This window comes from Calypte anna, chromosome 3 (assembly GCF_003957555.1).
Source record: "Calypte anna isolate BGI_N300 chromosome 3, bCalAnn1_v1.p, whole genome shotgun sequence".
NCBI classification, from domain to species: Eukaryota; Metazoa; Chordata; class Aves; order Apodiformes; family Trochilidae; genus Calypte; species Calypte anna.
The window spans coordinates 52,236,802-52,263,692 of record NC_044246.1 but is presented as its reverse complement, the minus strand read 5'-3'; the positions used below and the strand labels follow the sequence as shown (position 1 = coordinate 52,263,692).

The following is a 26,891-nucleotide window of genomic DNA, read 5'->3' as shown; positions in this document are numbered from 1 at the left end:
TGAGAATTACAATGTTTAAAGCTAAACAAAAAAACCTGCAGTCTGAGAGCTGAAGTTGTCAGAATTGTAGATTTATAAATATTTCTACATTTTCTACTTGCTGAGCTTTATGTATAAATTGAATTGCTATAACCACACTTAAAGCAGCCTGTGAGGACAATTATTTTAAAACAGAAAGTGATACAAGTCATTGTTTCACACTAATAAAGAGTAGTTGCTTCCTGCCCTGAAATGCTGGGGTAGTGAACACCTCTGTGATACCTTCTTTCCAGGCTTTTAATTCTGTGATTTCATATGTGGAATTTTATGACATAAAAGACCTATTTTAAGATGTGTGTCACTTTTTACAATTAGGGAGCCACTGAGGTAGCATTTTTTCTTCAGGTCCATCTCAGCTGTGAACAAGTGTGACACTGGAACCATATTTCACTTACCTTTTAGGGGTCATTGTTTTGAAGCTAGAAGTTGCTTAGTTTTTCTAGAGCAATATGTAAGAGTACTGTAGCTCTGGTAGCATCCTTATGTGCTTGCATATACAATATTATTACAGTGACAGTGCTTTTCATAGATGCCCCAGGCATCTGGTGAAAAATAAATTTTTATTATTTCTGTATGGGTTTAGAAAATCTAGAGAACTTAGTAGCATGAAACTGGGATCATTTAAAGCTTTCAAAATGATCTTACAAAAACATGAGAGCAAAATATGTTGCAAATTCTCTCTCCATCTCCCTTTAACAAACTCCATGAAACAACTGATCAAGGATCCCAGAACTAGGGGAGGAGCAAAAAAAGCCTTTTTTGCTGTGTCAGTAGTTTTATATATTTGTTTTTCAAGTTCCTTGTACTGTCTTTGGAAGGATCTTAGTGTAGATGAGAAATGTGTGCTTGGGTTTGCACTTAAGTGAACATGCACAGGTTCTGCAGGAAATATTGGTAATATTTATGGCTCTACAGCCAATATTTTTTCCTCTCTGAACAGTATGAGTATTGGCTTCCTGTAGTGATAGGCAGCATTTTGTTGCCAGAATCACATTTCAAGTTGGTGTGTGCAAATGCATACCATACACATGAACACACCTTGCAGGAATCCAAGGGTCGCATTTGGATTCCACCCATCACTCAAACCAAGTAATGATAGTCTTCAAGTAAGGAAAAAAATCCCTGACTACAAGCATGCTGTGTATTGGAGGCTCAAAAAGACTGTAGAGAAAAAAGACTCCAAAGAGTCAAAAGGCTGTAGAGAAAGTCTTACAGAGCATTTTAGAAGGCAGTGTTACCAGTTCATCCCACCGGTCCCATCAGCTGGTGAACCAGGAGGCTGAAAATCAACTAAAGCAGAACAAATCTTTCACAAAGCAAGCCCAGTGATGAAGGAGAAGCAGTCAGAATTACTGGGAGACTGGACTGAGGTGCACTTTGATGGATGTTGCTCAAATTTGAGATGATGGTAAGGAAATCAGTGTCGCTTGCACAGTACCCTATCTCCAGCTAAACAAAATCAAGCTTTTAGTTTAAAATCATGGGATTTAATGTGATTTTCAGTTCTTTCTATTAGCCTGCCAATGCAGTAGGCTGCAAGGCTCTGGATTTTGAGCTTTTCTGTACAAATCCAGAACAAAGAGCTTTGTTTAAAGTGAAAAGAGAGGTTTTCTCATAGCAAATGGTCTACAGAGCTGTGTATTTAAGAAATAAGCAAATATTGGGAAAGTTGCAAATAAATAGAATGATAAGAACTGTCAAGAAGCTACACTAGGAATAGTTCAATCTTCTCACTAGGCAACCAAGAAATTGAGAAGTTTATTTGTTGTGGGTTTTGGTATTTTGTTTTGCCCTTACTTTCCCCCCCCAGCAGCTATGTATTTCCAGATTTTAGGAAGAGGAAGAGAGACAAAACAGTTTTCCACTTGTCAGATATGAGAGTATCAAAGCCTGAATAGCAGATGGATGCACCCTGTAAGAAAATCAGTAAACCACTTTGCTTGCTTTCTTTAAGGGCCTTATCTATGACTGATAACTTTGCCTTCTAGTGCTCTGATAGAGTTTTCAAACCCCTCCTACATTTTTACAGTATGTCAAGTGCTGATATGTTGAAAGCTATAATCCATCCCTGAAAATGATCACCTTTCTGAATCAATGAAGAGACACTAAACCTGACTGTAACTACTCAAGATGAGGACTGACAGGATGGTGTGTTGTCCTGCAGTTAACTAAGAAGTAAAAAGAACTGATTAGTATTGGTAAAGATTAGGTTGCATTTTTTATCACTTCTTATAGAGAAAAGCAGTACCAAAAAATACCTGAGAGTACAGTTTAAAGATCCAATATCCAGGGAGTTAAGTTCTTTCATTGGAATATAAAAGGTGCATCCATTCAGGAAATTTTCCCAGGTATCTTTTCTGTCTTCCTGTGGAAGATACAAGATGGTAATAGGAGACTACTGGTGTATTTTTAGACCAAAATATACTCACTTAATCTCAGAGTTAAAATGTTTCTCCTGCCCATTACATATCCATCCCTTCAATTCCAGAAGCAAGCAGTACTATTTCTATATATGCATTTCCTTGCAGGATTCAGAAACAAGAAATTACTTTATTATTTTTCATAAATGTCTATAATATAGAATCTTAGCCTCTGATTGCATTTGAGTGGAAATGAACTCACTGTTATTAATAAAACTCAAGAAACTTATTTTTTAATATAATCAAAGCAAACCATCAGTTAGTTCTAAGACTTTGTTATCATATTTGCCAGAAAACAGTTCTTCAGGGAGTGACACTCCCTGTCAGATGCACGCTGGCATGCTTTTTTTTTGGTTTTTTGTGTTTTTTTGTTTGTTGTTTTTTTTTTTTCACCTCTATTTGTTCCCCTGTGGGAGTCACAATGTTATTACTTTTCCTTGGAAGTCGTTGGAGGTTCTAACTATTATGAGCTCAGATTATCTATGGTCTCTTCTAAAACTTCTCTTGTGCCAAGCTTGCATACCCTGTTTGACTGATTCCCAAGTTATTACTACTGAGAGCAGTAAAACATTGCTGTTGCTGTAGAAAAGATTTTAATTTTGCAGATGTATATATTATGCTAGCATAGGTTTTACTGCATTTGGAGTTGGCAGATCAGTAACTGAACTAGGGCCCAATGGGGAACAAATTTTGCTGTCAGCTGCTGGATTGATTTGCATTTCACTTGGTTCTCAGGTTCATCAGCATTCTTGAGTGCTTCATCAGAAGTCTGTTAAGGCCAAGGTAGAAGTGTTTAGAGTATACAATTCATAAAAAATACTTTAAAATGTTCCACAGGAGATAGTAGATTACAATAGTAGCTGCCAATGCTTTTGGAGAAAAAATATTTTTAAATGATTGGTATATACACATGCATGCACACATACATGCACATCTATACTCTCTGAGCAATCCAAACTCTTAGTGTTCCAGAGCACATTAGGAATGTAGTATTGGAGCTAAATATGTATCTCTCGTGCTTTTAGACAAGAGCTTTGAAGCCATTAAGATATTTTTTCTTACCCCTCAAGCTTGGACTTGTACAAATGGCTGGACAGCACAGGTTAAGTAGGCAAAGCCTATATTGCATATGTAGGGGTACATTAGGTAACAACAAATGAGTTTTTCTATCTTTATGGGTAGTGGAATATCACCCTGGCCTCAGAAATGGAAGAACAGCGTGGTCAAAGCACCTCCAAACCAAAAGTGTTGCTTCTATGAAGAGCTGTGTGGGGGACTTTGTGTTGGGTAGCTGGGCTGTAGGTCCCTGAACTGCTTTATCCTGAGAATCAGTGGTGGTCATGATGGTTGTAGCAGTATTCATAGTGCTTTCTCATTTGAAGTTTAAAATAATTCCCAGAGACAGAGAACAATGTTTACACTACTTCATGAAGTGCTTCACTCTCCTGCTGAAGGTGTGTCCTCTCTTGTGGCCTCTCTTGGACATAATATTGGAGAATCTTCCATCTTCTACATGTCTCCTGTGGCCTTCACAGTTCAGCTTAGGTAAAGGCAAAATAAGAAAAAGAATGGATTTCATTGCTATGTTCTCCCCCAACTGGGGGAGTTTGAGAAAAATAAAGAGGCTATGAACCATAAACAGGGTGGTGGACTTCTATGGGCTTTGTGTACATAGTTGATTTTTACAGGAAACCTCTGAAATTATCTTCTTTGCTGGTGGGCAAACATAATTCCTAGAAACATGAGCCTGAAATGCTAAACTATTTTAGGTCACTGGCAAGGATAACATCATTCAGCAGTACTAATGGCTTACTTGGCATTTAGTAGTGCACAGACGTTTCAATAGTGCTCATCATCAGGGTGCTGAAGAGGAAACCTCTCATTCAGCAATTTTCTGAGGCCATTTCTGATAGGAAGAATAACTTTAAGATGATTATGAATGAATAAGTGATAAGGGAAAATTTCTACTATGCATCTGAGGCTGGCAAAGTGGAACTAGTAATTTAATATGCTTCAGTTTAATCCATCTCTTCCTTTTCCATACTGCCATGTTGCTCCAAAAAGAAGAAGGAAAGGCAGGTTTTTTTAGTGGACTACAGGCTGATTTTATTAAGAATCCCAGGGCTGAGATCAAGTTATCTAAACAGGATACTGTACATCAGCTGATCCACAATAACTATATACATACAATCCTAACCAGTGGGAAATAAAAATAATGTGACATGATTTCTGGCAGTGAAGGAAGAATAGTGAGTCAAACTACTGCATGACTATGCAAGGGCTTAAAAAAAAATCACTATCTATATACAGACATCCTTATTGCAACTCAGCAGGCACATTGTGACATACTGCTTTGTGGTAGTATCATCTATCTTGACCTGTGTACTGTCAGATCTTTGCATCATATTTTATTTTGCTGTTGTAAAGAAATGTGTGCAACTGGGTTGTAGTCCATATCATGTTAATGTGATGTTCAGAAGCCCAACTTAAATATGCATATAATAATGAGGCAAACTCAAACACGAAACCCAGATTTGCTCTTTTGTTTCATGGGTATTTACATAACCCACAGATGCTGAAGAACGTGAAAAAAGAAATGTATTGTTTAACTATGGAGTTTTTAATTTTCTCAGCTGCACAAATATCTAAGAAAAAGAGTAAAAAAATCACTGTAGTATGTTATCAACTATTAAGGTGATATTCGTTGCTATAGCAACTGCTTGCGTGATGTCTGTGTACAGTACTTCTGTCCAAATGTAGGGAAGTTAAGAAAAATTCCTTTTTTCACCATAAAATTATACATGTATCAACTAAATCCAAAAGTCCTCCTTCAAGTCTATAAAGCATGAATTTCACACCTAGCCATTTATGAACAGCAACTTGGTAACTGTTGCACCACATTCTCTTATTTTGGAAAAGATGCTGATATATATTTGCTTTTTATGCCACTTCATTATGCTTGCACCTGCCCCTGTTCACTCCAGGGTGTTGTTTTACTCTGTCATTTTTTGATGTAAAATAATATTATGTATATATATCAATAGCAGATAAAGCAGGTATATGAAGTGTAGGTTATGAATAGTATAATTAAGAATCATTGTAAAATTAATCATCATTTTTAATCCTCAAAGCCTTTGATTTCTTGAAAGTACTGTGAAAGTGCATAAGACATTATCATTACATGCTGTTAGCTGCATTTCATAAATTAATAAAAGAGGAGATTGCTTTAGATCCATGAAAATGTTATATTTCTTTGTATATGTTTTTGTATAAAGAGATTAAGCATATGAATGAAATGGTTTAAGCAAATAAGGAACCACATCCATGGGAGAAAATGGTTGAAATCTATGCTAAGTTATAGTTGAACCAGTTGAAATAAAATGGAGGTAATGTTACACTCCCAAGATAAATGGCAGATTACTTTGCAACTCACACATGAGGCAAAAGATGGTGAGTGTTTGCTGGGTGATGTGGATACCTTATTAGCACCCTACGTGCATGGAAAAGTAGGACCAGCCAACAAAGAAATGTTAAAACAATCCACAGGGAAAAAAAGAGGAATGCTTAGGACATTATTTAAGCAGCTGAGAAAGGAAAAAGAATACTTTTCAGAGTTATTCTGCAAATCACAGCAGGGAATATTCCTCTTATTGTTTTAAAAAAGATCATAGCTGAAGCATAGTGCCAAAATATTGAGGGTATTTCTCCAAAGGTGTTCAGCAGCTACTCAACTGTGTAACTGGAACATGTAAACACTACTGGAATATGAAGTCAGGTACCTAGAAAGAGAGTAAAAGAAAGAGGAAGAGCTCCTGAATTCTTCACTTGAGAGGCTTCCAGAGATGAGGAGCTGCAGCATATACTTACAACAGAAAGTGGCAACTTAGAAAGAGGGAGCACATACAAAAGTTGTGTGGGAGAGGTGAAGCTGGTTCTGGGAAGATTGACATGGATGACGAAGGGCTGCTAAGTGAAATTGTGCTTCTTCTAGCAGTGTAAAAAGTTTAGGAAGTTTTATAACTTTTAAGAGGGATGTCCCAGTAACATGAGATTTCACATAGCACTGACACTCTGCAAAACCCCCTAATCTTGCATTATGAAGTGCTTTTCTCTTTTTTTCCTCAATGTAATGAATATCCTTATTCAGGAATAGAATTTATTTTACAAAAGAAAAAAATCCTTACAAAATCCTTAAATTAAACCGTTAATAAACATGGAAAGACTTTTTAAAAATGTAAATGTCCCATTGCAGTGAACATATTAATATTCAAAAGATGATAAAATGTGCCAGTAATCACAGCAATCTGGAAAATCAACAGCCTTGGTTCTGAGTATGAATATGTGTGGGTAGTCCCCTTAGCCCTACCTGTCTTTGGGTGCAGGCAAATCCCAGGTCCTTAGTGAGGACAAGATGCTGTACCTGTGTCACAAATAACTTTTGCTCCTCCTTGTCTCTGATTAGGAAAGTCCTTGTTAATCAGTCAATCTGTTCTCGTCTTAATGATTTGTAACTACTATAATGCGATGCAAAAAAACCCCCCAAAATTTCCTCATTTGTTATAATTCATGTAGACTGGGTATTGAGGTTTTCAGAAAGGAGATGCAGGGCTGGGTCTTGGCTTTTAGAGCTAGAAAATTTTCCTACCTCTTCCAAATGACACTGGAAGGCTTCCCATTTTGACAGTCTAAAAGGAAAAATGGTGTTTAAGCCCCACAGAGGTTAATGAATGAAAGAAAACTTAACCTGGAGAAACTTCACTTGCTGAAGAATAACTCATTTGGAATATCAATTATCCCTCAAAGAGATGTCCCAGGCTTTGTGAGGTGTCAGGAGGCTTGTCACTGCTACATGCAAGCCTTCAGAGGTTACATCTGAGGAGGGAAGATGTTGTTAGAAAGCTTTCCCTGTACGACATACTGTCTCATTTCTTGCTGAAACAATGCTTAATAATTTTTTTTTTTTTTTAACCATGCAGCACCAGGGAAAAATTGGAGTTAAATTTAATGTCGGAACTGATGACATCTCTATTGAAGAGATCAACGCAATCATCAATGATGGAAAATACCATGTAGTACGTTTCACAAGAAGCGGTGGCAATGCCACATTACAGGTGGACAACTGGCCAGTTATTGAACGTTACCCAGCAGGTAAGGGCTTGTGCAAACACTTGTGAGTTAGAGGGTGGGGATGCTTGTGTTTTGGCTCATTTTATTTCTTTTCTGATACAATGTCAGCTCTTTTGCAGTGTTTTAGTAGCTAATTCAGTAGTTAAAGGGTCCTGAGCAGTATGCAGTTTATGATGATGACATTTCATAAGTGAGTTTTAAAGCACAAATTCAAGCTGTTACTGGAACTGGAAAAAATTATCAAGGCACGAAATAGTGGTTTGATTTCTTGATTTCGTTTGGTTTTATTGTATTATTGTTTTAGGGGGGAAAAAAAGGCTTTGACAAAAGCTACAAAGTAAAGTGACTTCCAAATTGATCTCCAAGTGATGGGGTAAAACATTTACTGAGGAAAAGGTTGTCTGTGTTCTTTTAATTGCAAGTTGTCATTAAAGAAGTGTGAAGCTTATGAATTTACCAGAAGTGTTCCAGCAGGCAAAAGGTTCATCAGTTACCAGTTATACAACCAACCAAATTAAGATACCTTAAATTAAAATGCAAAAGGCAGGATTTTACTTATGCAAGTGATGCTGGTTACTGAACGGAACCATTCACGTAACCAGAGTTGCTTTGATTTGGCCCATATTTAATTTTATGCAAATGCCATGCACTGAGGATTTCTGTGTTACTAATTTTATTCATTTTTAAAGACAACAGGTTTTTCAGATACGCAGTCTCTTTCTTATTGCATAGGACTACTGACCCATTAATGGTAACTTACAAATCTCCATGTTATCTGTTAACAGCTGGTGAGTGTGTTTATATTATGAAACAAAAGGCAGCAAATCCAGAGATGTAAGTGAAAGGTATTCTGGTTTGCATATTTGCTATGATAAAAATTTCAGTTCTGACTGATGTGTTTAAAAGTAGAAAATTCTTCATTTTGGGAGTGGAGTGGCATGGGAGGGTATATTTCACTGTTAAGGAATGCATAAGCCATCATTAGCGTTTAGGATTCAGGGGAGTCTGTTATGGCTTGGTGGTGGGTTTCTGTGGGGTTTTTGTTTGGTTTTGGGGTTTTTTTCTGTTTTTTGTTTGGCTGGTTGGGGTTTTTTTGGTTGTTGTTGTTGGTTTGAGTTTTAGTCAGGTTTTTCACCTGAGTTTTTAAAAAAAATAAAAAGAATTTTTTAAAACCCCCCAAGTGAAATGTAACCCTTCAGATAATTTCCTGTAAATAATTTAGAATTTTAAATAAACAAGAAAGTGTGCATTGCAAATGAAATTATCTATAACAGGAGTTGAAAAAAACCCCACACCTGTATGCTAATGCATTATGAATGATTGACAGTTCTGACAGTTCGAAACAGTTAATGGGTTTAAGTTAGACACATTTCTGAGAGGTGATAAACTCTTGAGGGGAAGGGGGATACTAAATGAATTATGCTCTGTGTTCTTTCAGACATTCCTTTTTCCCCCACACACTCCTTGTTTTCTAATTTTTGCAATGTCTGGTAAACGGTGACTGAAAAAATGATGGTGGTAGCTGGGGGAGAGGGAAAGAGTGTGTTTTAGTTTTTGTTCAAGACCTAAGTGGAAGAAAGATAAAAAATAGGTTTGGCTGGCTGTCACATCCCAAATGCTGGAAACACGGAGGTTTTTGTAGAATCCTAGCAGGGCAAAGTCAATATAGCACAATATTCCGTGCAATTACACAGCTTTATTGAACAGAACTGATAGACATTAAAATGCTAACTGCAAAACTAGTCCTGTACTTAGAGATAAAATTAACAGTCCTGGATCCAGCATTGGGCCAGCACACTGGGGGAGGATTGATGTTGGTAGAAACCCCCCACCATGTAGCCCACCATCACAGCTCCTTTTATTGACCTCTCTAGCTCAAAGAGTTGTTTCCCAACAATGAGTGAGCTTGGTTGAGACTCATCAGATGGAACAATTGGAGCAGACCACTACTCTCTCCTTAGTCTGTCTGTACCATATGCAGGCCCAGGCAGTGCTTTAACAGGCAAATGTGCAAGGGCTTACAATGGTGTTGTGAAACCACTGCCTTAAAATGATAGTTGTAGAAGAGCAAAAAGAGAGAGGAAGGATGGGAAACACAAAGAGATAAAGTGACCACCCAAAGATCCAGGTTTCTTCATGGGCAGGGTGGGTGATCCAATCTCTAGGAAAAGCATGGGGAAGTGGTGGTAGTAGGAATTATTGTCTCCCTTTTTCATGCTAACAATTTCTTCCTGCTCCACCATAGCTATATAATCACTGCACTGAGTGGTCACTTCCCTTGTCAAGGAACTTTATCTTCCTAAGTCCTTCAGACTGCTAGAGGCAAATGCATAGTGCATCCCTCCCATTACATTGTTTTGTTTTTTTTTAATTTTATTTTATACCTTAATGATGAGCATAAAATATTTTTATTTTTCTTCTCTGTTCTGTTTCTTAATGAAAATACAAAGTGGCCTGAACGGGAAAAAACCGCAGTTAAACTCAGAAGATAGCTACACACAGAAATTTTTTATACTGAGCATAGATCAATTTAGAATATTTAGAATAATGATTTCCTTGGGATGGGATTAGTGGACTGAAAGGAGGCTGGATGTTTTGTATGTAAAAAGGAAAACAAAATAATGGAGCTTCTTGGACTTCCTTTAGCAATCTATGCACAAATATTTAAAGTTACTTCATCAGCCAGGGTTGCTCTTGGCTTGCTTTATTGCTGGATCTTCCAAGGCTGCTGTTCACCTTTAATTTTATTTGACTGTCCCATAGTAATATTTTAGGCCTCCTGTATGCCATAGCAATGTTTTGAAATCTATTCTCCCACTTTTCACCTTCCATTTCTTCTCCCTTCACATCACAAGAACATCTAGCCATACCTTTTTCTGACTTTTCCCTGCTGCTCAGTCAAGTGTGATTCATTTACACTCTTTTTAAACACTACTTTCTTCCCAGTTTGCTATTGATGCCCCTTTTAGAAAAGACACAAGCTTGTCCTGAAGACTATGCTGAATTTGAGCAAGGTTGATAATGTCCTGAAGATATTAATGGCATCATGTTCAAAGATACCTCTGTCATTTCAGTTCTAAAAGTAATATTTCTAAAAGTGATGTCTTAAAGATACCAGAAAACACTATTTGGCAAATGCTGCTGCATCCAGATTGGATGCGTTTCTGCTGTTGCAGTAGTACCTGGCTGTACTGGTTAACCAGCTAACTTGCTCTTTGCTCATGGTTTGGTTGGAGAACATGTTGCAGTTGTGCAATATGGACACAGTTTAGTCCTGTTCGCATGAGTGAGGGTTCGATAGCTTCCATTTCACTGCTAGAAATAATATTCTTTTTTACTTTGTACCCGTTTTCCAGATTTTTAATTGTTTCTGACTGCTTAATTTATTAATGTGCCTACATCACTGTACATAGGCAAAGAATATTGTCTCCTCCTGATTGTTTTTACTTGCTTTGGGTTTTGGGGGGAGGCTTTTTTCTATTTTTTTAATTAGAATATAGGCAACAGTAGTAGATTAATTAGTAAATTTGCTAATCTTAAATATGCTGTATTTCCTCAAAAAAAAAAAAAATTAAAAAACCCAACAGGTTGTTGCCTAAAGCATATAATCCTCCTTTCTTTACAAGGAGAAATTATACTCTGAATAAAGTTCTGGCTGGAGTATTTGACTACATGACATCACTTATTTGTGATTTGTATCTTAAAATATTGCGTGAAGATTTTCTGAGAGTTTCTGGTCAGAGGTCCAGGATTTTCCAGTTTCACTGCCTGTGTAGCCCTCATACAGCCCCATTTGCTGTAGATAATGGCAGTCAAGGCCCTGTTACAGTCAGTAATGCCTTACTTGCTAGGAGGGTCCTGTGGGCACCTCTGCTGATACTCAAAGTGAGCATCTTTTGAGAATTACCACAATTCTGTGTGGGATTGTAGAAACTCTGAACTCAGTCCTGGGCCTCAAGAGCTACACAGAGTTCACTGCTCCTTCAAAGGTTTTTCTAGCTGGTGCAGTGCACATGATTCTCTAATCTTATTTTATGAGCAGTCAGAGAGGTAAACACCTTGCAAAAAGTGTCATATGGCAATGCTCCACAGGGCATCCACAGATGTTTTCTGTGTTTGATTCTAGAGCTGCATAAAATGCAGAAATCACCCTGGAAGATAAGTACAATCTGGCATGATTCTCTTTTACATCATTCTCCATCCAACTAGACTCAAGGATTATGTTTTCTCTGGGCCAATGCACCTTCAGTTTGAGTAGATAAGAAATGGAAGAGATGGAAAAGGAAAGAGGTGGAGGTGGCCAGTAGTAGAGGATGATGATCCTTGTAAAGGTGGTTATATATTATTTTCGGAGTATAGTGGAGGAAAATGTGGGTTATTTCTAAACAAATGTGAAGATTTCAGTGTCCTGAACTGGCTGGATGATTTTCAGAAACAGAGGTTTAGATTTAGGTATGGATGTTTATGCGGACTCCCATCAAATATTTTCTTAACTCCTAAATTTCTGTCTTGCCATTTTTCTGAGTGCAATGCTAGAGCTATGAGGACACACTCTTAAATTTCTGCCTTTTATTTAATGTTTGTCCTATTTTCCCATTTTCCAATTTTCTCACTGTGACACTGCCTGGTGGGTAACCCTATGATTGAGAATGACATGTTGTATTTTTTTAATAGGTAACTAAGATGCCCAGATCTGTACTGGATTTGTACATTCCATCTTTTTAAACTCACTTCAATGTTATGTCTGTTTAGGGAATTATTATTGTCCCTCTGCACCTTCCCAGAGAACTTTAATGTTTCTCCTTGTCCTCTTTATCAGATAGTGATTTTCCATTACCTTATCTGGATGCAGTCTAATTTCTGATCATATTAAACAGGAATGAGAAAACTGCTGACTGTGCAGTCAGTTCCTAATCAATAGACTAAATGCTTTTCCCATGCAGATCCTTTCTACTCCTTATGTCTTATCTTGTCTGCTTCACAACTTAATTTTTGATTGTCCTTCCCAACTGGCTGGCTGCTCTTGTGGTGATGGGGCAGCACCAAAGAACTAATGTGGACAGGCTGCTCTTCTAACTTCAGTTAGGTAATAAATTCTACACTGAAATATAGATTTGCTAAAAAGGCATTCATGATGGGAAACCAAAGGACTTGTTTATTTGGGTCAAACTGAACTAACAAATATAGCCAAAGAGCAAACAAAAAAAATAGGAAATTGGTTGTAGTAATGTCGAAATATTAATTTCAGTATTTTCTTAATAAAAAGTTCTGACTTTTCATGTCAATAGTGCCCCAGTGTTTATAGGGGATTTAGGTAATCTGAGAACAAAACATTTAATTTAATTTGGAACAACCTTTTTTTTCTTACCTGGAAGAAAATCTGTTTCAAATGACATCGGGGCTCATACCCATATATATTTAGCATCTATTAATTATCTATTAAATATTAATGATGTTTTACTTATACTTAATTATATGTTAATTAAGTATGTATTAAATATTCATATATATTGGATCAATTTTCTGATTTTCCTTCCTCGGTAGTGAACAGTGTACATTTTACTGGTCTGCAATAGTATATTAGAACAATCAAGATGACTTTCTAAAGCCACAAAAATCACTATTTAATGTGAAGGTTCTTAAAATAGAATAGTTTTTTGTGAATAACTACAGTTTCTGCAGTCAAAAGGAATTTGACCAATGCTGTTTCTTTAAAAAAACATAGCAAATCCAATCATTTCACCAGCAGGAACCTGCTCTTCAGAACTCCCATCAAAAATCAGGCTGATGCAGATTTTTCTAGATATAAGATGATCTGCTAGATGTTAGCCAACTGGCCTATATTTTCAAAGCTATTCAGACTGCTGGAAGTATTCAGCAGTTGCAGTGACCTGCAGCAGTCTGTAAGATACAGAGTGATGCAGGAAAATACTTAAAACAAAGCCTTCCCAGTCATCCCTGGATCTCTGGTCAGCCTTAGAAAGACATAACCTAAATGCGGCCTGCTGTTCTCATGTACCCTATGGGGTCAACAGATGCTGTCAAGGATGTGTCTGACAGACCTATATCTGTCTGCATGATCGTCTTACATATGTTGTGCACTCAAAAGAGATTGTCCAAAGCACTGCCAGGCTACTGGAACAGATGTATGGCTGTGACTGGGGAGTATAAATTACAATTGAGCATACACACCAAAGAATAACCTGTGTGAGAGTCAATATGTATTGGCAGAAGATCAAACCACAGGCTGACATTATGTTTAGTGCCAAGTATCTCTGTAATACAACATCTGGCAGCTGTTCTTAAGACTTCAGTATAATATCAAATAATTCTGTTCTGGATTCTGGTTTTCATTTGGTTCTTGAACATGAAGTTAAACATCTGAGAGCACACATGTTGTCTTAAGGACTTTCTCTGGATCTGTAGACTAAAGATTGGGGTTTTTTTGCACATCATCCAATGGCTGGCAGAAGGGATCTTCTCATTTAAATGCTTCTCTTGGCCCCTTGAAAATAGACAAAGTGTTTGCCATCTTTTAATGGAATTAAAAGGTGACTTTAATAAAATGCTATGTCAGCTATTCTGTGTAACCTATGTAGGATAAATGTTATCCGTGTGTCTCGATTATGTGTGTTCAGACGGGCCAAAAATTAACAGGAGACATCTGTATCAGTACATTGATCTCTCTAGCTTATATCAGTATTTCCCAAGCAATCCAGGTAGCTGTCTGACTTGCATTCCATTGGCTTATAAATACGTTCCAAATTCAGCCTTCTGAAGAACTACTGAAGAGAATCAAAGATCTGCTTCTCAGGTATAAGTATGGTGGTCAGGAGACATTTTGGACTCTTTCACAGACCTATCTTAGGGTATTCTGATAAAATGGGCAGGCAGCCTCTTATCACCACATCCATGCAAAGTTATAGTGCTTAAGGTGAGGTAGGAATCTAACAAGTAAATGGTCACTCAATATTTTTCTTGCCTTGAATTTGTCTAATATAATTTTTCCAACTTCTCTGACTACTGCTATTAGGACATGGGGTTTTCAGAGTGTTTTCCACACTGAAATAACATAAGCCCTCATAGTCCTGTTTATTTATTTATTTATTTATTTATCCAGGAACTCGTTTGTTTTTTTCTTGCTTTGTTCCTTCTCTGAATGAAAGAATACATCTTGCTTCTCTCTCATGTGCTTTTCTTTGGTTTGGTCAGAGTTTTCACAATTCTTCAGTCAAATCTGTCCCCTTGATAAGTCAGTCCCAATGGTAGACATAGAGGTTATGAGAAACAGTGCTCTCTTCTGATGAGCTGTGAAGCTTGCAGACATGAAGGCTCTCATTACTTGGTGGGGACAATGTTTCCAAAAGCAAAACAAAGGCTACCTCTCTGCCCAGCAGGGACAGGTAGTGGAAAACTTTTAAGTTTTGTTCACGGCAATCAAACTTCTGCGAAATAGTGATTTGTATGTCATTTTCCTGCCATGAGAAACAAGCAATGCTAATGAAACAAGGACATCTCATAATACCTAACTTCTCATGAAAGATAAGAGAGTTTGGAAAAACAGGAAGACTTCTCAGGAACTCTCCATCTGAAAAAATGCAGAAGATGAATAATGCAGTGGGAGTGATTACTTATGTATAAAATTACACTATGTGCATAAAATCAGTCTGTAGATTTGGGTCTAAAATGCTTAGGTCATGGAATGAGTAAGACAAGATTACAGCTAAGGCAGTAGTTCCTTGGTTACCAAGTACTGTCTCATTCTTACAGATTTGGAAAGCAAAACTCATCAAAGTTCTTTATGGCCTTTCGTGTGTCCATGAAGTCACGTCTCCTTGTGATTCTGTTTATGCTTAGATCTCCATCTGGGAATGTCTGCTCAAACTATTATATTTAAGTATGCTGTGGTTTGATAGGAGGTGAAGGGGCATAAATATGCATGACTTAACATATTTTTATTTGCACAAGAACTTTGACAAAGTTCCATATGTAAAAATATCCAGGAAAAAAAATTACACAACCCTGCTGGTAAAGGCAGAGTTCTTTCATGGATCAGACTCTGGCTTAGGGAGAACAGAAGCAATGATTCCCACCTAATGAAAATCAACAGTATAAATCCATGGATTTTCAATGGAAATATGAAACTGTAAACCTGAAGTTTTATGTTCATAACATTGATCAATATAAACAAAAACCATACATACTGGCTATACTAAAGATTTCAGGATTACTAGAGAAGACAAAGATTAGTGAATGAAGAACTAAAAAAAACCAGTATATGTTTCCTTTGATAGGCAATTAACATATATACATTGAATGGCTTTTCTCATTAATTTTCTCTCATAATATCCCAGATGATCACAAAAGCCAGTGTGACTGGACCTGTATTTTGTAGTATAAGCTTCAGTGTCACTTCTGTCAATTCCTCTTGACTGATATCTGCAGCATCTTGAGAATTGCCAGTATGTCTAGTTTTATGTCATCTTTATATTTCTTTGTGTGGTTGACATCTTATACTGAGATCAGTGAAGAAAATATCAAAGAAGATTGGTCCTGGAGCTTATCTTGGGTACTTTCTTAGAAGTTCCACCCTAGTAGTTTTCCTGTTGGAAAACCACTGATTTTCCTTACATACCTGCAATGGCCTTTGGTAGCTCCTATGGCATAGTCTAATGAAGTTTTGGAGTTCACCTCAATACTCATCTTGTTAACTTAATGTAGAACTTGGCATTTAGTTTGTTATATTTTCTTTACTTAAGCATATTTTCCTGTCATTCAATTGGAGGGCATCACCTCTCCAAAATATCTGGAGAGTTTTGATAGTTCTTTCTGACCTACTAACTGTCGAGGATTTTTCATTTTCAAATATAGGTAGTCTAATGGGAAAAAATGAAGGCCAGAATATGGTATATTTGACACATTGTCAGGTCTGAATGTAGCAACTAATGACAATTTATCATTTGTGTGAATGAATCACCAACAAGCTAAAGAAGACACCTGAATAAGCATAAGGAAGGAGAAGACTCCAATGCACTAGCTAGTTCCTGGAAGGGGCTTGCTTCCTGGGAAGATGGGCACCTTTAGTAGGACCTTAAAAAAGCAGCCCTGTATTCAAAAGCCTGTCAAGAGATACAGAAGCAGAGTATCAGGCTGTGGTCTCTACATGAGAGAGAGGAAGGAGGAGAGGAAAAAATCCTTATTCAGTGGTATCCTTTATTGTCTTTTTTTATTCAAATCTTTACTGTATAATTTTTATACTCCTATTTTCCATAGATAATAATTTTTTTTTGCTACATGGCATCAAATAAAATGCTTTGTTGAAATCCAGATAAATTAGATATACTTAATTTCCTTCATCTAGAAAATCAGTTAATTTATCGAATATAGCTATTAGATTAATCTAATATGATCTGGCAAAGTTTTGCATTTTATCTCATTTTCTAATCACTTCCATGTCTTTGATTCTTTCCTTTGGAATTTGTTCTAATGCACCATGTACAGCTTATTTTAGACTAAGTAGTTTGACTGGATAGTCTTTTTTCCCTTCTCATGTGTATCTGTAATATTTTCTGTTCTCTAAATCAAGAAGTAGCTACCCATTGGGTAACTCTATTTTAAAACTCCTGTGGGTTTAATTTTAAGTTCTAGGACAGAGATTATTTTCCTTGCTTTCTAACCCCACTGGCTCATTAAAAATATGGATGTTGCTTTCTTCTGAGCTGTGGACATCTCCATTTTCATAGACACATTCCTGTTAGTCAATCCAAACTACACCCTTGGGTCACTATCAGCCTTACTGCAAGGTGGCTCCCCTTCTTTCCATGATCTCTTAGTTTATAGCACTGAAGAATCCCTGGCTTTAAAATTTGCTTTACATTCTGTGAAAGGTCCTTTGAGCTTGAGTTTTTAAAATTTCACTTGAATATTTATTTTTGTTTCTACTTCTGAAAGTCACTGCTTTCTTGGAGTGAGTTGCTGAGCTAGTCTAGGTTTTTAACTTACTATAATGTAGTCTGTGGTAGTGTCTCCCTTGTATGCTTTTCAGCTTTCAGATGCAAGTCCAAATGTTTAGGTTTTTAAAAAATATTTTTATACTTTACCTAAAAGAATTTCCAAGTGTCCTTCCTAACTGGGTCCTGCCCCTCGGATTGTTTACAAAATCTAGTTTCCTTGCTTTTTAAAAATTTTATTGTCTTGAAATCAAGAATCTGTCTTGGAGACTTATTTTTAGTTGTCCCTGTATTGGTTTGAGTCAAGTCATGATCATGCAATCAAAAAATGCTTCCTACAATTAATTTTTCTTAAATTTAATTGTTTGAATTATTATCCAAAGCAAAGCTAAAATTGTTTTTCGTTTGTTTCAACTGGACAAAATCTTCAGTCAGTATTTTAGAAGGCTAATATCTACATATATTCAATACAATTATGCTCAGTTATGCTAAAAAAATGAAAGAATGCATTAGAGCTGTGTGCAAAATAATGGCATAGAGTATTAAAAATAAGAATTAAAAATAAGACAAGGAAATCTGTAAAACTCACTTCAACAAATTCTCTAGAGTATAGTAAGATGCAAAGAACTAATTTAGCAGGAATCGAAATATATTAAAAATTAAGCTTAGTTACTGAGCCACAAGCCAGCAGTTAAGTGATGGATGTAACTAGGCCAACATGATACCTTACCTTTGCCAATATGTAATTGCACAACTGATTTCATGCATCTTTTTCTGGTTCATACAGATACAGCTACTCTTTGGTTAGGATTAAATGTATTTTTCAGCAAGTATCAAGGTCTCTCTTTCTGTATAATTTTATTGTTCATGTGCAAGATTTATATTAGCAAAAATGGTGATTTATTTTCCCATTGTTTTGGGGTGAGGCTCTGTTACAGCTGATCCAAAGTCAACGAAATGTGTTTTTTCTTTTTCTTTCTGTTTTTTTCCCACCTCCCCCCCATTGCTGCCTTTTGATAGATTATGTAATTGTTCTTTCTTACAGTTGTCTTTAAATGAAGAGCCTAGATGATATGCAAACAAAACACTACAGAAAGTCTCTTTTCAAAAAGTGGTTTCAGTAAACCTTCCCAAATCATCTTTTTAATTTGACAGCTTATCAGGTTTTTCTGTCAGATAACACTATATAATAATACTTCTCTAAATCTGCAGACAGATTTCCTTTTTTTCTTTATTTTTTTGTCTTGGATATCCTGGTGAAATACAAAGGCTCATTTTTTCTTAGGCTTGATAGATCCTGTAATTAAATTCAGATCTTGATAAAATGTGTGCACAGTTGTCATTACTTGATCACAGAAGGTATAACACCTCCCAGTTAAATACGGCAGGGTGGCACAATGCATCTAGTTTAGAAGAAGAAAGAAAATGTCAAATGAGGAGTGATTCAGAAAAAGGTATTCTAAAATATGGAAAGAAACAGATAACTGCTCTTTTTGTGTCTCGTGGCAAAGGATGGTACCCATACCTGCTTACCATAATTAGGCACAGAGTGATATAGAAATGGGGTTTCTGGAGAAGTCTACCAGTGATAGAGATACAAGTTAGAGAAAGAAAGTGGAAGTGAAAACAGATCTTAGAATGAGACATGGAAAATCTGTGACAGCTGGTCCCATTCACCTCTTTAGGGAGGCCTTTATTAACAATCCCAGTAAAAGTCAGATCACAAAAGATGAAACATTGGCAATACAAAGGGTTTCTTTTGCACTCTTTTATTTGGTTTGACACACTATTTCCAGTTGCACAGGAGCGCAACTTACCTGATGTAGTACGATAATTTCAAATTGGAGGATTAATTTCTTGTTGGTTAAAAAGAAAATGATTCAATCAAATTCTTTACCAAGGAATTTTAGGTATACAATAGCTTCTTTGAGAATACCATGCTGTTATCTGTGATGCAATCAATGTCTTAAAGGATATTTGTCATTCCTTCTTTCCCAGTGGCAGGACCACGTTGTCAGTGCAAAGTTTTGAACACCAGATTCCTCTATTTCTCTTTCCTCCCAGCCTGCCCGCTAGTAGCTTCATATCTGTCTCCAAATATTAAGCAGTTGTGACTGTGCCCATCACATTAGATGCCTTATTTGATGGGCATGCTCATACATTTGCTCTAAGACTGGTATTAATGCTCCTGGTGACTGATAGTGCATGCAAGATGGGAGCCTGATAGTGTACTTCTGCCATTTGTTCCTTCTGCAATTCAGTTTGTTGCCATTAGCTTCTGGGGCAACCCTGGAGTCAGTCTGAAATGGGAGCCTTTCTTAAGACAGAACAAATCAATGCAATGTTGAGCCTTCCAACCAGACAATCTATCATATGGAAAACAAATTTAATTTCTCTGCAATGCTGTTTTAGGTGTTGTTGGAAGATGAGGTGTTTTGGTTTTTTTTTTTTCATTTGGGGCACTTTTGTGTATATGTCTCCAGATATATTTTACTGGTGGTGTGAGGTGTGACAGCAGAATAGTACTTTATATCTTCAGGATAAGAACTTCCATTAAACTAACTAATTCAGAAGCAGTCACTATAATTCATATTGCAGCAGCGAAAAGAACAACCTGCTCTGTCCTAGATATATGTCAAGAGACTGAACTATGTTACCCAGGTAGCCAGGAGGATGCTGTTTTGAATTTATGAGCATGTATATGCTTTAGACTCTTTTTCTCCCCTTTCTATTATGTCAACACAGGAACAAAGAATATGCCCATCTCTGAATCCTGCTATGTGGTCAGCTTTCTCCAGTGCAAAAAGAACACATATTGAAACTGCAGTGCCCACACCATCAAAACAACTTTTTCTTTAATACTTTGGATTTCTGATTAATAGCAACTTGGTTATCACCAACTCTGCAAGACTGTTGTATTATATGATACTTTTACTAGTAAATTCAGAGTGTTCTAGGAGTGTTCAAAAGTTACCTTGACCTTAGCAAGGTGTAGATAAACCAGAGGGAGTTTTTTGCAGTCTATACAACCTGTCAGAAAAAGTCTGAAAAGCTTGTATGATTTATGTAACTTCAAAATCTGTGAACTTCACATGTCACATTCTATAGTATATACCAGTTCAGATAAATTTGAAGCAGAAATTGAAAATTCATCCTTGTATCAGAACCACAAAATATTGTGAACAGCATCCTGATTCCAACCCCTTAAAAATGGAATTTAACTGAACTAAAGGCAGTGAAATTATGCTTTTACAAATTGGTTTAATTGAGATGTCAGTGGTTCATTTTCCTCTGTAAACAATTTCTAAGGAGTTAAATGGATTTTCTACTGCAACATCAAGTTTAGTGGACATTAAAAAACTGAATTAAAAGCACTGTACTCAGGGTTAAGTATATATAAATAGAATTTTGATTTTCCTGTTTTATGAAATTAATGGGCATTAATAGAATAGCAATTTAAAATTTTAAAATTACAGCCGTACCATCTCTCATTTCAGAGCACAACAGTAGCCTCCCAACATTTTCAACCAAAAGATTCTGGAGCATCTCACTTTAGGGTCCTAGTGCTGTAGTTCACCCTCATGCAAACTCATTGTGCTTTTGTCTGAACTAAAATACAAACACAGATGGAAGATAGTGCTGTGGTTACACTGTGTAGTCCAAAAAGCTGTGGTATTATAAGGTACAGGTGAAAGACTTGGAGAGGGAAGTTTCTAGCTCAGTTTTAGGGTTCCTCCTCCTTTTTTTAACTTCTCTGTTGATTTTAGGTATCCTCTGTGTATAAATTATCATTTGTGAGCCAAATTGCCATCCTTAGAGGTGCAGCATCGCAGTGTTCAGCATTGCAATGACTTTGGGAAGCCTGCATATCATAACCACACTCCCGATCTCAACCCAAAGTTGATGGATACTCTTCATAAAAGTGATGAACAGTGATTATAGTTAACTTTCCATTAGTTAGCTGTAGCTGATAAACTCAATATTGTGGACAACACATCATGGCTTGACTTCGCAGATGAAGATTCAAAAATGTCTCAAAAATATCAAAGTCATTTATAAGTGGTCTGGAAGTCTGCATTAAGCCATTGCTGATTATTTAGGGCTATAGCAAAACTTATAATAGTGAGGGTAGGGCGCTGGTTTGTGAACAGGATTGCTTTGGGAGTGGGGAGGCTTTAAATAAAGTTAGAATGCAGCAATGCCAAGTGCCAAGGTATGGGTCTAAGCAAAGAGTGGATGTTACAGCAATGTCCTGGAAATGTGTGATTCTGAGAAGGCACTTGTGAGGTCTCATCTTCCAGGTTGCTCTTTGCATGAAACTTCATGTGATGCTGTGACAAAGGAGTTTATGGAAATTGCTTTTGTGAGTACAAAAGGGGTAAAAAATGTTAGAACTGGTGAGGATCTTACCACCGTTTACTGTACTCTGAAGCCAGCTCTGGAACAGGTATCAAAGTTTCCACCATTAGAATCTGTGGTTCTGTGGAAAAAAATTGGAAGATATGTAAGGAATCCAAATTGAGTTCTATCTCAACTGTTTTATACTGTCAAGAGACAACTTAAAAGTGACTTGATTACAGTACAAGTGCTAGATGCTTTTAGCTGTACCTAGAAAGCCTAAGATTTCAGAAATTCATGGAAGAAATAAAGCATGTGATTTCAACAGTAAGTCTTGGAATTCAGCACTGGAAGATTTTCTCTACTGTGTGTCATTGCATTAGAGGTAGATATTTTCCTGGAAGATTTTTTTGAGCCTTTTACAGATTATGAATTAACCAAACCATAGTTTTATGGATGAATACAGAATTGAGTGGGGAATTAGTGGCTGGAGAGCAGAGTGATGGCAAACTCTGGCAAACAAAAAAATAAAAAAATATGAGCCATCAGCCAGCTGCCATGAGTCCTGGCAGCCAAGAGGACCAAGCATGTCCTGGGGTGCATCAAGCACAGCATCACCAGCCAGTCAAGGGAGGTACAGACTCACCTTGAGTACTGTGTGAAGTTTTAGGCATCACAGTATAGAAAAGCCATCAAGGTATTGGAGAGCGTCCAAAAGAGAGCAACAGGGATGGTGAAGGCTCTTCCAGATGACTTATGAGGAGTGGCTGAGGTCACTTGGGTTGATCAGTTTGGAGAAGAGGAGGCTGAGGAGTAACCCAATTGCAGTCTGTGGCTTCGTCATGAGGGGAAGAGATGGGACTGGCACTAATTTCTTCACTGCTGTGGCCAACGACAGAACTCAGGGAACTGGTAGAAAGCTGAGTCAGGAGAGGTTTAGGTTAGACATTTAATATTTCATAATACTTCATAATTCTCAGTACTGTCATTTAAAAATAAAAATAATTTAAACAGCATGTTTCATTATATTTTAATAATGCATTAGTGCTTTGTGATGGAGAAGCTACTAGAATTCATGAAGCTGGAAAGAGGATAATGTCCTTATCTAATTTCTTCAATATAGTGGGTTTCAATATGTTTTTAAAAGGTCAAGTGATTTCCTGAGAAAAAGTGATGGTGTAAATTGTTTTAGCAGAGCTATTGTCTTCCAAAAGTTGCTCTATTTACCATTTAACCTTTCATAAGTCTTTCAAAGTGCAGTCAACTTTGTGGATATTGCATTGGCAAATGGATTTTTCTAGAAAATGAAAAATTAAATGTATTGACAGTTGATTATTAATTACATATTTCCTTGCAACTTTGTAAACACTTCAGTAGTTCGCAATTGATTGCTTTTACATTCTGTGGTTTTGTTTTGGGTTTTTTTTTGTTTGCTTGGGGTTTTTTTGTTTGTTTGTATAATTCAGATTAACTTTGCAAATCAAGCCAATATATTTAGACAAAATTTAGCTGCTAGCTTTGCATTCCCCATCTTAAATGTGGCCTTGTTAACATTAAAACAAATAAAAGTGTTCTGGGCAAGAACTTAAAAAATTGGTATAACATGATTTCACTGCTGGAGATCAGATCTATATCATAGATCTGGCATTGGAGCTGGTTCTTTTTCTTCTAGTTGCCCAGGGCTACCTTGACACCAGCTGTCATCTGAAAATATCCAATAAAAGTTCTATAGCTACAAAGGCCTTTTCAGGCTACAATTAAGCAAGGCGCTTGAGACTTGTTTTTGTGGTTGATGTTCAGCATGTCTTACATGATTTTGCAGAAAAGGGGAAATTGAAGTGGATTTTCCATAGTTGTTGGTAATGTCACTGTGACAGCATTTCTCACAACTATCCCCCTCACATGTGCTTTATTCAGCAATGGGTCTTTATCCTGTTTCTAGTATACTAGAAGTCATGAAACAGATTTCAGTAAAGTGATAAATATGTTATGGTAAGCATCTTTCCCCTCCCTTAAGAATTTCTGAAATCATAAAATCAGAGAAGCATAGAATTGTTTTGATTGGGAAAGACCTTCAAGATAGGTACAACAGTTAATCTGGCACTGCTAAGTCCACCACTTAAGTCCAAACCATGTCTCTAAGCACAGAATCAAACTTTAAAAGTTTTGGACATAGAAATCAAGAGCATTTGAGCAATGCACTTTTTCAAAATCAGAATCTCAGAATCAGAACTTTCACATTCTCAATATTCTCAGTTAGACTATACAAAAAAATGAAGTGAAACATAATCACAAGATGAAAATACTTGGCTAATTGGAAACACTGGGCAGATTTAAAAAAAAAAAGATCTGTACTTCATAAAAGTTACAGTGATGTGCTGGGAGTCTACCCATTATGCTACTGCATGGTGGACTGCTCATTATAATTCTGCAGTCCTAAAGCATTCGTCTGCTTTTATCTCTGTGAGCATCTGTTTCTATTATTTACAGTTTCTGTTTCTATGTCTTGCTAAAAGCGTGTAAAAAAACCTCCTATATGTACAAGTTTAAACCTTTCCATTTGAAATAGATTATTCTTTTATAGTGAAATGTCTGCAAGTCATAAATACACAAATTGAAATGCCCCTTTTAGACAGAACTGAATGTCTAGAGTTTGCTTTAGCCAAGGGCTACTTTTTTTTCCTGCACTGCTGACACAGAACAGATTTTTATCTCTTAAATGCCATTTTCTGTCTATATGGGTGCATTTGGTTACTTCTGCTTGGCAAAGGCTTGTCCAAATAATCTCACTTCTGTTGTTTCCACTGGCTTGTGTTTAATCATGAATATCCCTAAGGGGAAGGAGCCGATGCAGCCTCAGCAGATGCAGTGAGCATGACAAAACACCTGCATGGGCCAGAACTTTGGGGCATAGTTGTGGTTAAATCTAGCATTTACATGCTTTGTGAATGAACACAAAATCATTGTTTTTAATATTTGCACTTGCAGTCAAGTTTGGTTGTGTGCTCTTGATGAGGGCTGATGCAGGTTGGCTTGGCTTTCTAACATTTTTATATCTTTGGTCACAAAATGAGCCTGGAACTGTCCTCACTGCACCCTGTATTGCCTCCAAACAGTCTGCTGGAGCAGGTCAATTGCAGTAGCTTTGGTGCTACAACAAAAGGCCAAACTCTTTTCTCTTCTGAATCATAGAACCAGGAGCAGAATCTAACACCAGAAGAATTTTTTTTTAATTGTTTCAGGTAACTTTTCAAATTTCTAATGGCACAGAAATAATATATATAGAAAACATACAGAATTTTCCTAAGCCTTTCAATTCAATACTACAATAAAACTGTGACTACAATAAAATGCAATGGTGTGACCTCTTGACAGTTTGTCCTATTCTGTCCTCAGAACTTGAAGTGTGATTAAACTTAATTAGGAGGCTTGCACATACTTAATAATTGATGGCTTCTACCTGAATATTGGGTACTCATGGGGTTGCAGACCAATATAAATTTAAAATAAGAGCTGAGCACAGTGTTTTCCATTTGCCATTGTTCATTTAGATAATGTGAGTATTATTGCTGTCAAGAGACATTCTATATAGCATCTCTTTAGTAACATGAAACAAGGATCATTCTGATTGCCATCTGTGTTAAAGTCAGAACACACTCAGTAGTTGCTACCTCAGACCCAGCTAATTTTAATATTTCAGTAAGCTGAAATATTCTCCATTTTCCAGCTGTTGGATACCTATTGAATAAGCAAGTGCTTACAGTCAGCTTCTGGTTAAATTTCTATAGGAAAAGTAACCTTAAATGCTGTGACATTATGATTTAGAAACAGTTCAGAGTCCTTTTACCTTGGAGGACTGCAACAATGTCATTGTTGGAGTGATGTTGGTTGTGGTGTTGTACTTATAACAATTCATTTTTCATACTTTAATCTTCTTCTTTAATGATTTCTATAAATTTTCCTCCCTATTTTAGCAGCAGCTGTTCAATATTAGATCCTTAAATGCTATACGGGCAGTAGAAAGGATCTTTTTAAAACTCCTGATAAAAAACAACCTTTAATTTATCAGATGAGTCCTATGTTTTCTTATCTCCTTCTTGTCGCTTTTCATCTTCTCTTACTTGTTTTGATATACATGAATTTCTTAAAGTAAGCAATCCAAAACTGCACAAGCTGAGCTAGATATTGCATTATAAAGAGGAAGTGAGAGTCAGGGAAGCACACCCTCCATTTAATTATTAATTAATCCAGTGAAAAACAATTAAAAACAAAACAAAGCAAAAGGTAGTTGATTTTAAGTGAAGGTTCAGATCTCCCTGAGAAGTTAAAGAGAGTTCTGAGTTTTGTCCTGTAGAAAGTTGTAAAGCTATGATTTAGTTTGGTTTATATGGTAGAACGAAGCAAGGAGCTTACAGGTGAACATGAGATGTTTTGGTAGAGTCTGTGGGATCACTGGAGTGGGAATCAAGTTACCCATACATCTTTCAATAAATCTGGTAATTGTATTCTTCCTGAAGGCAATCTATGTTTTCCTTGGTGCTTAGCAGTGTTATAAGCCAATTGTGGAAGATTTCACTCTGCTTTGAAGACTTCTGTCAGTCATCCTCTTGTGATACTTAATGTACATAATAAGGAATTTAGGAGTCCCTTTAGGATATTATGATATGGTCATTTAATTTGAACTAGTCAGATTTCACATTTTCAAGTCTGCAGACATTATACCTCATGAAGAAGTCATGTCGCGTGGTGGTTTCTTTTTTTTTATAGCTTAGCTCTTCTGGAATAAGGTAAGCCACTGCAGTGTTGCTTATTTGCTGTGGGTTCTTTCTCTAACTTTAGAGTACCTTTGAAATTTTATCATCTCACCTCACCAATGCTAAGATTTGTTGAAGATATCCAAGAAAATTTATGTCTATGCTCCCTTTGAACACTGGAGAAGGCCCAAATCAACCTTCTGCATATGTAACTCTTCATACGATAGTCTTTGAAGCTGCCCATTGTATTGTCCTCCATCTCT

At 36.7% G+C, this 26,891-nt stretch overlaps 1 protein-coding gene across 2 annotated transcripts in view; it reads left to right on the top strand.

The window, feature by feature from the left end:
- Nucleotides 1-26,891, top strand: part of NRXN1 (neurexin 1) — a 677,538-nt gene that overhangs the window by 553,270 nt on the left and 97,377 nt on the right. For both annotated transcript variants that reach the window (XM_030446736.1, XM_030446735.1), the window contains one exon: nt 7,436-7,607. In XM_030446736.1, coding sequence (XP_030302596.1) covers nt 7,436-7,607 — 172 coding nt within the window. The remainder of the gene's footprint in view (nt 1-7,435; nt 7,608-26,891) is intronic.